Here is a 17,749-nt window from a genome sequence, read left to right on the forward strand (position 1 = left end):
AAAATTGACTATTATGTTTCACTTCAACACAAATACATTTCACACTGGATTTCTCTGTTGGGCACCTTTGAGTATTTAACAAATAATAACAAGAAAATATCAGGCCTATAGGTTTCATGTAAAACATATGTTGAGAAAACACAATGAGATTGAAGATCTGCAATATAAAATCCTTTTATTAAAAACACACAGATGAGTAAATATAGAGGTGAAGCAATACAAAGATAATAGTTTGTAGTGGATAAAAACAATTAAGGAACTACATGATTTGGATATTCTTAGTAAATTTGAAGATTAAAAAACCTTAAGCAAGATATAATATTCAATAAGGAAAAGATAAGCGAGTATAAAACTTGAGTAATACAACAACCAAATATCCCTCTATGGTAACAGATTTTTAATCTGAACGACTGAACCATAGCCTGCAACCTTACTGCGCTACACAAGCCCGGAGGAGGTTGATTTCAGTATGGGAACTACAGATGGAGCGTTTTATTTAACCTCTGTAAAGGATTTTGTTGGTCTCTCTGCAGGGTCTGGATGCTCCTCCGGTCCACACAGCAGCACCCGGCACAGTGTCGTCTCTCTGTGGCTCTGGGTCTCACTTTTGGGAGCACTCTCTGGAGTTCCTCAGGTGGTGTTTTCACTTCTTCTTTCATACAGATGGGCCTGGCGGTTAATAGCATTAAGCTAAGCTATGCTAAGCTTGGGGAGCTGAGGATGGCTTCCACAGAGTGAAAACAGAGATACTAGAAATTAATAGAAATAATGAAATCTGCATAAACTAGAAAAGAGATTAAAAGCATTCAAATCATAAGCTCTGAAGATTTGGCTCAAATGTTTAGTTGCCAGCTAAGAATCCTACTCTAACTATCACATTTATCACACTAAATTTTAAAGACTAAGTTTTTTCACTTCTTCAGAACTGAACTCCTCCCGTAACTACCCTAAGCGCTGAGCTCTGTCTCACGAAGAATGTCCTGGAATATTGAACATATAAGAAAACATAACATGGAATTCAATAAACATGATCGATGATTAAGATTAATTTTGCTGAACCTGTAAAATCCATTGTTAAATTCAGTTAATTGACAAGGTTAAACATTTGTGTCCGAAAGACTTATGATTTGCCTTTTAATTGCCTTCAAACTGATCTAAGATGGAGTTTTCTCTCCTGTGTGAATGTGCTGGTGTTTTTTGAGTTTACTCTGTTGAGTAAAACTCTTCCCACAGTCTGAGCAATCATACGGTTTCTCTCCTGTGTGAATGCGCTGGTGTATTTGAAGAGTACTCTGTTGATTAAAACTCTTCCCACAGTCAGAGCAATAATACGGTTTCTCTCCTGTGTGAATGCGCTGGTGTATTCGGAGATTAATCTGTTGAGTAAAACTCTTCCCACAGTCTGAGCAGTGATACGGTTTCTCTCCTGTGTGAATGCGCTGGTGTTTTCGGAGATTACATTGCTGATTAAAACTCTTCCCACAGTCTGAGCAGTAATACGGTTTCTCTCCTGTGTGAATGCGCTGGTGTTTTTTGAGAGCACTCGGTTCAGTAAAACTCTTCCCACAGTCTGAGCAATAATATGGTTTCTCTCCTGTGTGAATGCGCTGGTGAATTTTGAGACTACTCCGTTCAGTAAAACTCTTCCCACAGTCTGAGCACTGATACGGTTTCTCTCCTGTGTGAATGCGCTGATGCAGTTTGAGAGCATTCTGTTGATTAAAACTTTTTCCACAGTCTGAGCAGCAATACGGTTTCTCTCCTGTGTGAATGCGCTGGTGAATTTTGAGAGTACTCTGTGCAGTAAATCTCTTCCCACAGTCTGAGCAGTGATAGGGTTTCTCTCCTGTGTGAATGCGCTGGTGTATTTTGAGATTAATCTGTTGAGTAAAACTCTTCCCACAGTCTGAGCAGTGATGTGGTTTCTCTCCTGTGTGAATGCGCTGGTGTTTTTTGAGATTACTCTGTTTAGTAAAACTCTTGACAGAGTGACGATGTTTCTCCATGTCGGGACTTGGCTTCATTTGTCTGTTAAATGCAACAATTTGTGTATGTTCTGGAGATTCTTTTGGATGACTTGTGCTTCACCTCTTTCAGCAGTTTAACATTGCTCTTGTTAAATATCCCGGTTGTTGGTGATGAATTTAAGGAGAATATTTTAATTTCTGGAAAAAACAAAGAAAAATGCCATTGAATATTAAAATAAAAGCAGGTCAATTAACTTAAGAGAACTGCCTAAATCAATCAGTTACACTATACTGATGAAACTACTGGGACATCTTCATATTACCATAAAAGCTTCTGTACTTTTATCCCAGTCGAAGTCCACAGTGTAAGGGGGCGCTGGTGGTCCTCCAGCCACTAGAGGGAGGCCACCTTTTCCCACTTGCAATAATCAGGCTGACACCTGTTTAATGCCTTTATAAGGGTGGCCCACTGTTCAAACAGACAGTCTAAATTCAGTTCAGGTCCCACTAGAAGCTGAGAACTTTCCTAGATTGTTAAAAAGAAAGAAAAGTAAATCAAAAGGAAAAAAAATCCTTAGGTTTTATTTAAAGCCTCCTTGGGAGTTCTCCAGAGGCTGCTTTATGTTTCCCCCTCTTTTGGAGTTTTTTTAAGTTTTCTCCCTTTTGTTAGTTTCTGAGTAAATGATTTAAAGTTGGTACTAAGAAAATACTTGTTTCCTATTTCCCTGAGTACTTTTATTTAAGTTCTAGGATAAAACCAGAGTGCCTGTTGTTCGATCACAATTATTTCACAATTCACGATTTCACAATTATTTGCAAATAAAGAAGTTTATGAAACATGTTATGTTTCTTATTTATGCAAATAAAAGGTAAAACTGTGTGAAACGTAGCTTATTTAGAAAATTTAGCTTTAATTGCTTATACAAAATATTTATTATATTATGGTTACATTACTAACACAGGAGCAGGCTGACACCTGAGCATACTGAAATGCTCGTCTTTGTATAAAAAGAATCTCCCCATCATGCTCGGACTGCAGGCACGGCAAACAGTTGGAAATGAAGGGAGTATGTAGATGGGGTTGGAGCAGCAAAGTGTGGAGGAGATTCGGGAGTAGAAGGCATTTTGCTTTTAAATAGTTTACAATATTTGCACTGATTTTTTTAAGCTTTGGTTTACACTTGTTCAAAAGCACTGATGAGTACAGCACTCAAGAGTACTGATGCTGTTAATAGACTATTTTCTACTCACTTTGTGTGTTTTGCTTTTTTAAATACAATTTACAATATTATTTGCACTTATGGCTTTTTAAGCCTTGGTTTACTGTCGCCATTTCTCATTGTTATTTATTATTTTGTCTATTTTGAGTTTATTAATTGCTAAATAAACAGGTCAGTTTCTCCTTACCAACCAAACACACCTAATTATTCAAACACACCTTATTCAGCTGGCTACTTGTTATCAAGAGTAAAAAGCTTTTCAACATGAGTTTGACAACAGTAAGTACGTTGGCTAAATAACTTTAAACATTAATACATGCTCGGATAGGCCGGTATCGGCCGATATCGGTATCGGATCGGAAGTGCAAATAAATATCGGTATCGGATCGGAAGTTCAAAAAGCTGGATCGGGACATCCCTAATCTCTGATATTCCCCGCACATTCAGTGCTGCTATGTTGTGAGGTCAGTTCAGTGCACTGTAGCATTAGCTAAACTCTAGCATTAATCTAATTACTACACTTAAACGATCTCGTAATACAGAGGATCCAGTGATGTCCAGGAGGAAAATGTACACAGAATAAAACGTACAGGGTCCTAAACATATGTATTTAGCACAGAATGTGATAGAGGTAGAGCTGGGCGATTAATTGATTTTTTTTGATTAATTCTAATTTACAGTTAAGGACAATGTGTTTTTATGAAAATCGATTTTCTCTGAGTTTTAATTTTGACCACCGAAGCTCCCCTGTGGGCTCCTGTACTTCAGAGTGAGCTAGCACACCATCCAAAGTAAAACAAGCAACTGTCCCTGACACATCTTCCAACTACGTACCAGGTTCTGTAAGCACTACAGTTTATGATTTTTTGCATATTAATGAGAAAATATCATCTCATTTTATAGAACACTGGCACTTATTTAAAAGCTTTGTTTTGCAATTCAAGCCCAATTGGGAAAAGTTTTTACTTAATAGCATATTTAATTGTACTTGTTTTTTATTTTGTAAGTTTTATCAAAAAGGGTACCATTTTATTTCTTTCTATTTGTTCTTTGAGGATGGGTTTATTTATTTATTTTTTAAGTTTGAGGGTGCATTGTGTCAGTACCTAAACTAGCTTTCGAAAAGTTACCAGATCTTTTGCATTGTTTCTGTTTTTTGTTTGTTTCTCGTAGCACTTTAACCACAAAGGGGACATTTAAGTGAAAACTAAATAAATAAAAACTAGTTTTTAACAATTTCTTTAATTATATTTTTAGTAGGGGAAAAAATCTGTTTAAATCGAAAATCGGATAAAAAAAATAAATAAATAAAATATTTTTTTTTGGGCCATATCGCCCAGCTTTAGATAGAGGCGAGTTTTTGAATGGCCTGTTCATTTTTGCCATTTACAAAAACAGTACAGACATGAAACCCCAAATATGGGCATACACAACAACATGTCACCGACTACAAAATGACTACACAACTGCGATGGCCTATTGTGATCCTAAACGATTTTCTGTCAAAATAAAAGTCCCCCTAATATGTAATAATATTCTGTTTTATATCTGTAAAAATATATATTATAAAGTAGTTTGATAAAGTTTAAAATTAATTAAAAGGTTTTTCAAACTTATAAATGCATGAAATAATATAGTAAATATAATAAAATAGGTACTAAAATGTACGATTGTGAAATAGTACAGTATAAAACATGCTGTCAGCAGCTGAATTAAATATATCTTTCTTTATAGTGTTACTTCTGTTAAACATTAAATCACATTGTTTGACACATCTATATATGTTTAACAAAATATTTTAAATGCAGATAACATTACCAATAAGTTTACATCAATTAACCGTGCTTACAACGTGCTTAAAATTCCTTTAACTGAAGACTCATATCATAATTAACAGGATCTACTACATTTTTTAACATTGGTAATTTAGTAATATGTGATACTGTCTTGTTAAGAGTCATTTAACTATTTATTTATTTAAGTATCATTAAAGAAGCACTGTATGGAGACTGTATTCAACAGTAATGGTTTAGCTGGAATTTCTTAACAGCGGGGCTAAATATATTGTCATTTTTATGTTCATTATTACAGTGAAATAGCAAATTTTCTGTTAAATCAGTGAACCAATAAATGTTACGTAGTAAAATTCCACTTCTTACCTGAACTTCTCCTCTCTATAATCACTAAAATCACTAATTCCTGCATTCTTAAATTTAACATTTTACAAGCTGACTTTTATTTTGACGGGAAAGTCACATGACTTCCCAGCAACTGTGAAACTGGATTTAGTAGAAGGAAATTTTGAAACGAAACTAAACTAAACAATCTGAACTAGAGTAACTAAGAAATGAGTAGAGACTTATCACACAGACTTAAGAAGGAATTTCCACAGAACTGATTTATCTCAGGTTTAGTTCAGATTAATCTCAGGTGTGTGTTAGTGATGTGGGGGAGGGAAGGCAGAAGTGTGAGGCTCCGTTATCCTGTGTATGATCTGTAAACAAGAGAGAGAGAGAAAGAAAGAGATTCTCCATACCTTCTGTAGTTCAGCTGTTCCTGCTCTGTCTCCGCTCCAGCTACAGACCCCGGAAGCTCAGCCTCATCCGGGTTATGGAGAGCCCCGCCCCCTCCCCCCCTATATCACATTATACCCCATCACCGCTAGAGGGAGCCCGCGAAGGAGTCCTCAATGCATGGAGCTGAATGGAGCTAAACAGCTAAAACTCTCATTTAAAACACTGTATAACTACTTCTCTGGGGGTTTCCTTTAATTTTACAAAGTAGAACAAAGTATTTCACTAAAATAGGAAAGAAAACGTACCACTATATTTCCATTTTTCTAAAACTAATGTTTTTATTCAGTAGATTTACTAGCATTACTGCTACTGATGCTGGAGTTACACACAGAGCTGCAGCTTAAAAGCTTTAATAATTATCTCTGCGATGACAAAATAGTTATAGTTGTTCTGTTTTGAGGAAATGATTAAATGTTTTATTCTAAAAAGTATCAAACATGTATAAATTGTTATTCTGCTAAAAGTAATAATTTATAAATGTTTGATACTTTATAGAATAATTTTTTTTTATATGTTTTTATACATTTCAGACTGTTGAGAGGCTTGAGATTCAGATTTTTTTTTCCTCTATAGAGATTCTCTGATTGCTCCTGTACAACTTCAACAAATAGCACTTACTAATTATTATGGAAAGGTCAGTGTCGTTGTACCAATTGTGAAATTGATTCCACTTTTTAAATCTCATTTAAATTTCATTTAAAATTGTATTATTACATTTTATTTACATTTACCTTCTTGATGTCCTGCAGCTTCTTGAAAAGGAGATCGTACTGCAGCAGATCTTGTTTGTTGCTCACCTTGTCTAAAGTCTTACTATTTATGTATTCTGAAATCTTTCCATAAATTGAGGTCATTCGCAGCTCCTCCCTGTAAAATCACTCTCTGACATCACAATGGACCATCCTGATTTCTGTATAGAAGGGTACTTCACACTTGTAGAAACATTTAGAAATTCATATTCAAATATCAGTTTTAAACTAATTAATTGTAAAATAAATAAGATTTTGTTTAAGAGTTTATTTGTTAATAGGATGGTAAAAACAAGTTGGGCCATCACTTGAAGTTTACCATCAACATTGAGTCCATCTGGTACAACTTTGGCATTTATTACATACAGTGTTAAAAAGGTTGTATAAATGTTTTAATTTTTTTGAACAGTGTTAACTTACATGGTAAATTTTGTCAGTACAAAATTGTTTGAATATCCATGGTGACCATCACAAAGTGAAGCATTGATTATTTAATACAAGGAGTAACTGCTTCTATTTGGGGTAGTCAAAATTGTACTATTGATCAATTAAGTGAAAGCTCACCTTATTTGGTTCAATTTTTTTAGTAATCAAAGTTTATTATTTATTTTAAATTAAATATGGACTACATGATTTTATTATATTATATACCAATATAACTAAGCATATTAAGAATCATTTGTTAACATAGGGTTTCTTGGTGTAAAGCACTCTTATATATTGAAAGAATCCTGAAGATTTCTTAGTTCTAATGGATATTTGTATTGAAGAAAGTGTTGAAAAGAAATGTCACAATTTCTACTTTAACAATAGTTCTGACCTTTGAGTAAAATTTGGTAAGTGCTATTTGTTGGGTAGTTTTAAGTGACTCAAGCAACCAGAGGTGTTTGTCTTATATTTCTACACAGAACCAGATTTAATCTGGCCCAAATAGTCTCATATTTTGTAGTAGAATGAGAATGCTTGCTGGACTCATATTATAAAAGCTGAAAAAAAGTTTTTATAATTCTATAAACAAATAAACTCTTTAACAAATCTTATTTATTTTACAATGAATTAGTTTTAAACTGATATCTGCATATGAAGTTTCAAATGCTTTTACAAGTGGGAAGTACCCTTCTATACAGAAATCAGGATGGTCCATTGTGATGTCAGAGAGTGATTTTACAGGGAGTAGGTGTGAATGACCTCAATTTATGGAAAGCTTTCAGAATACATAAATAGAAAGACTTTAGACAAGGTGAACAACAAACAAGATCTGCTGCAGTACGATCTTTTCAGGAATCTGCAGGACATCAAGAAGGTAAATGCAAAGAAAATGTAACCATAATATTTTAATTATGTTTGATACTTTATAGAATAAAAATTGTACAACTATATAGAAAAAAAACAGAACAATTATAACTATTTCATCACCACAGAGATAATTGTTAAAACTTATAAACTGCAGGTTTAATCCTTTTAAATGAGCTCTGGGTGTAACTCCAGCATCAGTAGCAGTAATGCTAGTAAATCTAATTAATAAAAGATTAGGTGTATTTAGTGAAATACTTTGTTCTACTTTGTAAAATTAAAGGAAAACCCCAGAGAAGTAGTTCTACAGTGTTTTAAATGAGAGTTTTAGGAGTGGGCGGGGCTCTCCATAACCCGGATGAGGCTGAGCTTCATGGAGAGGACCTTTGTGATTCTAGCAACACTTGGCCAGAATCCAAAAAGATTTTCTGTCAAAATTAACGCCCCATTAAAATTTTATAAAAATCAGTTTTGAGTCTGTAAATAAAATACAATAAACTAGTTTGAGAAATAATGAGTATAAAATTAATCAAAAGCTTTTTTAAACTGAAACACATAAAATAATATAGATAATAAAAGAAAAGGTAGGAAATTGTACTAAAACTAGTGTTGCTGGAAAAGACAGTTTTGAGCTGACAATTTATCAATATATTCTGAATCAGGACACAACTCTTTAATAAAAGTAGCATTATAAAGAAAAACATTTCTTTGAGTTACTGACAGAATGTTTTATTTTAGACAAATAGTAAAAATCGGTAGCTTTTAGAAGTTTGTCTATAATATATGATGCTGGTTGTTAAATTGTGTATTTTTTTTAACAATGTAAAGTTGCTTAAAAAGTGATGTCAATGTTCATTTTCTTCTGTATTGTCCTGTATTTATATTCCTTATCTTTATTGCAGTGTTAATATTATTATTATTATTATTATTATTATTATTATTATTATTATTATTATTATTATTATTATTATTATTATTATTATAACTAAAAGTATCAGGTAAGAACCAGCAGGAAACTATAATTCACAGTAATGGTTTTAAGTGGGATTTGTTTTTACTTTCATTTGTTACATTTTTTGTTTATTATTACAGTAAAATAGCAAGTTTTCTGGTAAATTAGCAAATTAATGTTATTTAAAAAACACTAGTGAAATTCCACCTCTTACCTGACCTTCTCCTCGCTTCTTTTTAAATTTTATATTTTTACAAGCAGACTTTTATTTTGACGGGAAAGTCACGAATCTGTTCCTCCCGCAGCGCCGGAGGAAGAGCAGAATCAGCTGAACTACAGAAGGTATGGAGAAGTTTTTCTCTCTCTCTCTCTCCCTCTCTCTCTCTCTCTCTCTCTCTCTCTCTCTTCATCACGCTGTTCTACATTCACTCCTACACCAACACCACCTTCAGCACCTTCAGCATGTGCAGCATTTACACCACCAGCACTGGATCTTCTCCGAGCTCTGCTCAGCAGTCTGTCTCTGACCCACAGACACATCTGAGATAAATCTGAGATAAATCTGAACTAAATCTGAACTAAATCTGAGATAAATGTGGGTTAAATCTGATCTGGATCCGTCATAAAATCAGGGTCTCTAAACGCACAGTGGTCCAGTCTCAGCATGGATCTGCTTCTGGGTTCAGACTGATAGCGGATCAGAACCAGGACAGATTTTACAGCGTTTATTACTGTTGTAAGTGTAACAGAGTAATAAAATACCTTTGTTTTAGATGAACTTTATAAAATGAGGCACTTTAATGCTGTTAAATGAAGTTTTGGCGGCCCCTGCTGTTTAGTGGTGAACTGCAGTTACGCTACGTTTGGTCTTTCTGAGCCACCGTACCTCAGCAGCGGTCTGTGTGTTTCTGTGCTGCGGGTAGGTGCTGAGCTCCGTGTTCTATGAATAAATAGTGGTTAAAAACATGTTTTAAGTTAAAAATACTGCTATTAATTCGAGTATAAGACAGATTAAAAAAGTTTTTGTAGAGAATTCACTGATTTAGGTCATAGTTAAGAGTTTATGAGCTTATTTCTCTCTTCTGTTAGAAGTTAAGTGAGACTAACACAGTTTTCCCTCCGCTGTCTGTACCAGCAGAGTTATAGAATATCAGCTAATCCTATTATTATTATTATTATATATATATTTTTTTTATTAATGATAATTATTTAGATTTATTTATTCAGTTCTGTCTTAACTGCAGATGCCACTCAGGTAAAAAGGAAAAAAAAAGTACATATTGTTTTCCAGTTATCACATGTAATGAAGGATGCACAGTTAATTGATGTACACTTATTGCAAGTGTTATCTGTATTTTAAGGATTTGGGTAAACATACATAGATATGTCAAACAATATTAAGCAATGTTTAATAAAAGTAGCATAATAAAGAAATTCATTATTTAATTTACTGACAGCTTTTTTTATTCTAGGCGAATAAACAGAATATATTGATAAACCGCAAAATTGTTTTACCCAGCAACTCTAGTCAAACCTCTAAAATCCACTGGTTTTGTTTATTCTCCTTGTATAAAGCATGCTGTCAGTGGCTAAAATAAAGGTATTTTATTTTTAAATATATATTATAATTCTACTTGCATTAAAAAATATTGTGTTCTGAGTCAGAATATTATCATAAAGTACCAGCGCTAAACTGTATTTCTCAACAACACTCTTAATATAGACATTACAAACAATTCAAACAAGAACCTGATTTCAGCTTTGTGATGCTACCAAAATATCCTAGAATAAAATAACGTTAAATTTGTGTTCAAACCCAGTTACTTAGCTGACAAGCTAAAGTTATCAGCGATTGTTTATCCGTGTAGCTAATGTTAGGTAGCTAGCTAAAGTTGCAAGCGCTTTATAACAGATAGTTAATTTTAGCTCGGTAGCTAAAGTTACCAGCGTTTTTTTAATCAGTATCTAATGTTAGCTTGAAAGCTAAAGTTTGAAGGTTTTTTATTACAGGCAGCTAATTTTAGCTAGCTAGCTAAAGTTGCATCTAATGCTTGCTTACTAGCTAAAGTTGCAGGCGCTTAATAACCAGTAGCTAATGTTAGCTTGCTAGCTAAAGTTGCAAGTGCTTTATAACAGGTAGCTAATGTTTGCTAGCTAGCTAAAGTTACCAGCTTTTTTTTAGATAGATAGATAGATAGATAGATAGATAGATAGATAGATAGATAGATAGATAGATAGATAGATACTTTATTGATCCCCGAGGGGAAATTCTTGACATCCAGCAGCAGGTGTGTATAGTACACAAAGTTACAAAAGGATAAAAAATAATGATACATATAAATACAACAAAATAAAAAATAAAATGAAATTATAAAAGTACAGTCTTTAGTGTGTGTGTGATGTAAAATGGAGGTAGTGCAGTTGAACACAATAGACAGTGAACACCAGTTGATGTGCATAAAGTAAGTATAAGGATAACTGATGTCAGCCATACAGAAAGTGCAAATACAGTTATATAATAAATTTAAATTTAGCAGTGCAAATGATACGTAAACAGTAGATGAATGAACTAGTGAATGAACTACTAGTGCAAAATAGGGTAGAACTATAAAAATAGTGTTATGGGCATCAGCAAGATAGTGTGACCATAGATGGGGGTATGTCCATGGTGTGGCCAGAATTGCTGGAAAGAAAAGGTGTCACAGAGTCTTCAGTTTGCTGTGCTGAGATGAGTTGAAAAGTCTTATGGCCTGAGGGACAAAAGACTTTCGGAGTCTGTCTGTGGAGCAGGACTGGGACAGCAGTCTGCCGCTGAATGAGCTCCTCTGCCTGGTGATGGTGCTGTGCAGAGGGTGGTGAACATTGTCCATGATGTTCAGCAGCTTGCTGAGGGCTCTCCTCTCTGCCAGTGGTGTTAAGGACTCCAGCTCTAGTCCCAACACAGAACCAGCTTTCCTCACCAGCCTGTTCAGTCGTCCAGCGTCCCTCTTGCTGATGCTGCCTCCCCAGCACACTACAGCGTAAAAGAGGACGCTGGCTACCACAGACTGGTAGAACATCAGCAGGAGTTTCTGGCAGATGTTAAAGGACCCAAGCCTTCTGAGGAAGTACAGTCTGCTCTGGGCCTTCCTGTAGAGGGAATCAGTGTTCACTGACCAGTCCAGCCTATCGTCCAGGTGCACACCAAGGTACCTTTTTAAATCAGTAGCTAATGTTAGCTTGCTAGCTTGAGTTGCAAGCGCTTGTTACAGGTAGCTAATGATAGCTTACTAGCTAACGGGTACCAGCATTTTTATAGTTGGTAGCTAATGTTAGCTATTTAGCTAAAGTTGCAAGCATGTTATAACTGGTAGCTAATGTTAGCTAGCTGCAAGCGTTTTGTTACCGTTAATTAATGTTTGCTAGTTGCAAGAGTAGCTAAAATTTGCTTAATAGCTAAAGATTCCAGCATTTTTAAAAATTGGTAGCTAATTTTAGCTAGCTTGCTAAAGTTGCAAGCATTTTATAACCGGTAGCTAACGTTAGCTAGTTAGCCTAAGTTACCAGATTTTTTTTTAAAACCAGTAGCTAACATTAGTTACCTAGCTAAAGGTACCAGTTATGTATTTTCACCATAACGATGCTCTTGCCAATATGACAGAACACTAAAATAAAAATATATATATTTCAAGAATACACTACTGCAACAAAATGAACTTTTAATTTTATATTTGCCATATATTATTTAATACGATTTATGGCACACCCATTACTGAGATATTAAATAATACAACAATTTGATCAGATTTGTAACAGTCAAAGATCCACAATGTCAGGATATTAATAATTCACTCTAAATATCTCCATATATCCAGGATTATAGTAAAATAAATGATACTGAACAAATATAATCTCTAGAGTCTCTAGTAGATATATAACGGTAAATGAGAACAATGTGAAAAAAAAAAGGTGGGTGATATGGCACAATATTTCAGGGTATAATATTGTTCACAATATTTCAAAGTGGCTGAGAGATTTCAGTGCAGCAGCAGTGTGTGAACAGTTGGAATGATCTGTGTTTCTGTGCGCTCTCTCAGTTTGTGTGTGACAGGGCGCCGTCGGGGTTGCTTTCACCGCACTGCGCGAGCTCTTCGTGTTTATACGCGTTAACATTTTGCTCTTTGCCTTTTTGGTATCCATTTTGATACCCTGCCTTATAGAGAAGTGTGATATTAAAATCACAGCTTAATAACCTAAGAATGCCTCAACCAAGGGTGTCAAAAGTATTCACACTCATTACTCAAGTAAAAGTATAGATACTGGGGTTTACACATACTTTTGTAGAAGTTGAAGTATCAACTCAAACCTTTACTTAAGTAAAAGTACAAAAGTACTGCTTTTAAAACTACTGAAAGGTATAAAAATAAAAGTAATGTAAGGGGAAAATTGACCTTATAAACAGAAGCCTTGGCTGCACAACATGAACCTATATTGCACAACCACCAATAACTAGTTGACTGTAAGTATAGTAATAAAAAAAAATTGTCCACTATTGACTGTAGGAAACATTCAGTTTACCTCCGAAAAGAGTTGTTTTTACATACAACCATTCCGAAGCCTTTCGCTGCAGCTGGCGACGCATTATTGTCAGCGCAGTTCACTTACATTGCTTTGTATCTACTTTCTGTGTCAAGAAACAAAACACTGCAATGGCGTGTTTGTTTTTATAGCCACGTGACATCACAGGGTCCGCGATGTGACTATCGCACATCGCAATGTCTATTCTTAAACAATATATCGTGCAGCCCGAGAGCATAGCATTAAATCCTTCATCATGCAGGAACTGCTGACACAATCCAGCCACATGAGGTCTAGCATTGTCCTGCATTAGGAGGAACCGAGGGGCCACTGCACCAGCATATGGTCTCACAATGGGTCTTAGGATCTCGTCTCGGTACCTAACGGCATGCAGGCTACCTCTGGTGAGCACATGGAGGTCTGTGAGGCCCTCCAAAGAAATGCCTCCCCACACCATTACTGACCCACTGCCAAGTCAAGCAGTTATTATTGTCAATACTGCATATGTACAGGACATACAGAGAATTGACATTAAGTTGCTCTCCTTCCCAGGATGATGAATGAGTGTGTGCTGGGGGCAGCATTAGGATGGGGGGTGGAGCAGGGTGAGAGTTCAGCCAGAAAGCATAGGTACTGAAGTGGTCTGTGGTCCCCACCTGCAGAACGACTCCTTGGCTGAGTATGTTTTGTAAATTGAAATTGATTGTCAATCAGTGTGGACAGTTCATTTCAAAGAAGTTTGATTTACTTGGAGTTATATTGTGTTTAAGTGTTCCTTTAATTTTTTAGCAGTGTATATATATATATATATATATATATAAAATCACTATTTATAATGGTATTATTTGCCAGATGCACTTGAACTCCATATAAGAAATTTAGGTGAAATCAAAATAAAGGTAAATATAGTTTTGAACCGTTTGTAGTTTCATTTTTAGTAGGTAAAAAATATTTTGTTTTAGGTAATATCGCCCATCTCTATGTGAAATGCTGAAAAACACTTCATGGGTTTAAATAGTCATATCGCTTTTCAAATCTACAGTCTTTTATTTACTAAATGTGTAGCTACACTTCCAAGACAACTAATAAGATGTGATGATATTTAAGGTGGAATTGAAAATTCATGGAAAATGTTAGTTCATTAGCTAGGCTGAGCTAACGTAAAATGACTAAAAACAAGATACATTTTGTTCAGATAGCTGGTTTACAGGCTTTAGTAACATTTAGTTAGAGTTGATGAAATTGTGGGTAACGTTAGCTTCTGTAAAACTGTAGCAGGTCTTGGAGCTTCTGCTGCTCTCTGGCTCCGGAGATGAAGTTGGGCTTAGTTTCAGCAAGCCAGGAAATTACAGATATTTATAAGCAAGATATTTATAAGATAAAATGACACCTTTATTGTAAACAAAAAGGGAAGTCAATATAGTAGAGTATTAATTGTCTGGATTAGTGTATTTCAGTGTAAAGTGAGATACTAAAGTAGTAGTCCAACATGGTATTCAGTAGTGGACAGCAGCAGAGTTTCTGCTACATATATTTTGCGGCTGCAGCCTGCTGACAGTCTACTGCAGAACGAGCTAAACTCCATATTATAATGTCTATGAATTTAGAATGGCACAAAAGTACAGAAGCTTTTAAGGTAATATAAAAGTGTCCCAGTATTTCCCATATAGTGTAACTGATTTAGGTAGTTCTCTTCAGTTAATTAACCAGCTTTTATTTTAATATACTAAATTATTTCTTTTTTTTTCTTTTCAGAAATTAAAATATTATAGGATTTCTCCTGAAATCTATGAAAGAGGTGAAGCACGAGCCATCCTGAAGAATTGTTTGATACATTTAACAGACAGAGGAAACCAAGTCCCATCATGGAGGAACATCAGCACTCTGTCAAGAGTTTTACTAAACAGAGTGATCTCAAAAAACACCAGCGCATTCACACAGGAGAGAAACCGTATCACTGCTCAGACTGTGAGAAGAGTTTTAATCAACAGAATCATCTCAAAACACACCAGCGCATTCACACAGGAGAGAAACCGCATCACTGCTCAGACTGTGGGAAGAGTTTTAATCGACAGTGTAATCTCAAAAATCACCAGCGCATTCACACAGGAGAGAAACCGTATTACTGCTCAGACTGTGGGAAGAGTTTTACTGAACGGAGTACTCTCCAAATACACCAGCGCATTCACACAGGAGAGAAAACGTATCACTGCTCAGACTGTGGGAAGAGTTTTAATCGACAGTGTACTCTCAAAAGTCACCAGCGCATTCACACAGGAGAGAAACCCTATCACTGCTCAGAGTGTGAGAAGTGTTTTACTACACAGAGTAATCTCAAAAATCACCAGCGCATTCACACTGGAGAGAAACCGTATTACTGTTCAGACTGTGGGAAGAGTTTTACTCAACAGAATCATCTCCAAAAACACAAGTGCATTCACACAGGAGAGAAAACTATCCCAAATTTGTTCCACAGCAATTAAAAGTGCAAATCCTAAATCTTTCTGACAGAACACTTTATCCTACACAAATGTATTACTCTGTCACTTGGGACACGTTCCACCAGAAACAAACATGAACTGAATTTAACAATGGATTTTACAGGTTCAGCAAAATGAATCTTATCCAGGGATGATGTGTATTCAATTCCATGTTATGTTTTCTCGTATGTTTGATATTCCAGAACATTCTTTGTGAGACAGAGCTCAGTTTTTAGGGTAGTTACAGTAAGAGTTCAGTTCTGAAGAAGGGAATGTCATTCAAGTTTGAATTACGGCATTGCCAGAGCTTGCTCCAGACATTAGATTAGCATTAGATTAACTTAGTCTTTAACATTTAGATGTCATAGTTGTTAGGAGCAGAGTAGGATACTTGCAACTATACGATTTTGTCGCTGGAACACCCACTACACCCACTTTACCTATTTTTGGTGGCCTAAAGGAATTTACTAACCCTCCCCCCTGAATACACACATACACACATACCACAAACCCCATCCAGGATGCACTGGAATTAGAATAAAAGCCACTTTTCACAAAACAAGCCTAAATATCAAATGACATATCTGACTTTTTCATCTCTCCAGTCCTCTCAAGAGACCTAAATGCTAGTTGGGTAAAGCTTGTAAATTTTGTGAATATGTGATATTCCTCCAGCGAACACTAATCCAGACAACCGTCAAACTTTGGACTTCTACGACCTTAAATAGTCACCATCTGTGACTGGTTTGGTTGAATCCTTTATAAATCTCCATGTAGTAAAGACAACTCATTTTCAGTTGCTTGGTTGTAAATAAGAACCGGCTTCGTAGACTTAAAACAACTTAGTTCATCCTTTAGAAATCCCCACTTAATAATTTTCATTAATCTGACAAGTTATTGCTTTCTATACCGATATTATAACATGTTTTTATTTTAATTCTCATTTACCTTCATACACTGTGATTTGATATCTAATGGCTACATTTATGACATTTTAATGCATTATCAACTCATATCTGTGTGATTTAATAAAATACTTTTTATATTACAAAACCTGTAATTTCAGTGTGTTTTCTGGATAACTTGGTTATGAAAATTACTGTTCCCAGTAGAAGAAGACACACCCCTGAAATGTCATTAATTAATTGATTAATTAACTAAACTAATTCAATTAATTTAACATCTTAATTAGAACCAGGTATTAAACTGCTGAGCTCACTACACTGCACAGATTTCAATTTAGCTATGCATTCTATACATGTTAGAATGCATGAAATTTCTGAAATCTGCCAGATTTGTGAAGCTTTTTATAAAAGCACTTCATCAATATCTGCTTCTTGGCTCAATCCAGTACCACACAATTATTTTGATGGCAGCGGGGGTCCCTTAAAAATAACCTTTGAAAACTCATCCAAAGGTGCCTTCAACAAAGAGATCTTCACAATATCTGATCTGAGATTCATCAGCGTATGGAATGCAGGGAAGTACACTGTATTCATGAACATGAAGAAACTCAAGTAACAATGTGTGTTTACCTTTTAGTTTCAAATGGATTTTCTAGGCCATATTTATTGTAGTTCTACTAACAAGCTGGAACCACTGTGAAAACATTGGAGGATGCACATTGGAGTAACACTGCATTTTGTGGTGCATCCTAGAACTGATGTTGGCTTGAACTCCTGACTGGACATTCAAAAATGTCTGCATCTGTTTCTTAGAGTCCAGTAATTCTGTAGAATGAGCCATGACTGGACCCTCAAGGTCAGAAAGGCCTCCTGCATCTGGGTGGGGGCGATGCTGACTCGATCTTGATTATGTAGGCTGACTGCACATTCTAAACTTTTGGAACGGAGAACTGAGCTTGTATGTGTGGAGGAAATTGGCAAACTGAGTTGTGATGAGTATAACTTGAGTCAAGCCAACTAGTAATTGTAATTAGAAAATACATTTATTGG

At 35.3% G+C, this 17,749-nt stretch overlaps 2 protein-coding genes and 1 pseudogene across 2 annotated transcripts in view; 2 read left to right on the forward strand and 1 right to left on the reverse strand.

Moving 5' to 3' along the window:
• Positions 1–17,749, forward strand: part of LOC111197331 (NACHT, LRR and PYD domains-containing protein 12-like) — a 686,367-nt gene that overhangs the window by 615,212 nt on the left and 53,406 nt on the right. The gene's annotated exons all lie outside the window — the stretch shown is intronic.
• Positions 159–2,179, reverse strand: LOC125801433 (zinc finger protein 239-like). Its single transcript, XM_049478169.1, has one exon. It carries the CDS (start codon positions 2,022–2,024, stop codon positions 1,155–1,157), a length of 870 nt encoding a protein of 289 aa, XP_049334126.1. The 5' UTR covers positions 2,025–2,179; the 3' UTR covers positions 159–1,154.
• LOC125801173 (zinc finger protein 271-like) overlaps positions 9,052–17,749 on the forward strand; it is a 142,307-nt pseudogene continuing 133,609 nt past the window's right edge.

This window comes from Astyanax mexicanus, chromosome 4 (assembly GCF_023375975.1).
Source record: "Astyanax mexicanus isolate ESR-SI-001 chromosome 4, AstMex3_surface, whole genome shotgun sequence".
Taxonomy (NCBI): domain Eukaryota; kingdom Metazoa; phylum Chordata; class Actinopteri; order Characiformes; family Acestrorhamphidae; genus Astyanax; species Astyanax mexicanus.

Coding starts and splice junctions, on each gene's coding strand:
- LOC125801433 (XM_049478169.1), bottom strand. CDS start 2,024: ATGAAGCCAAGTCCCGACATGGAGAAACATCGTCACTCTGTCAAGAGT.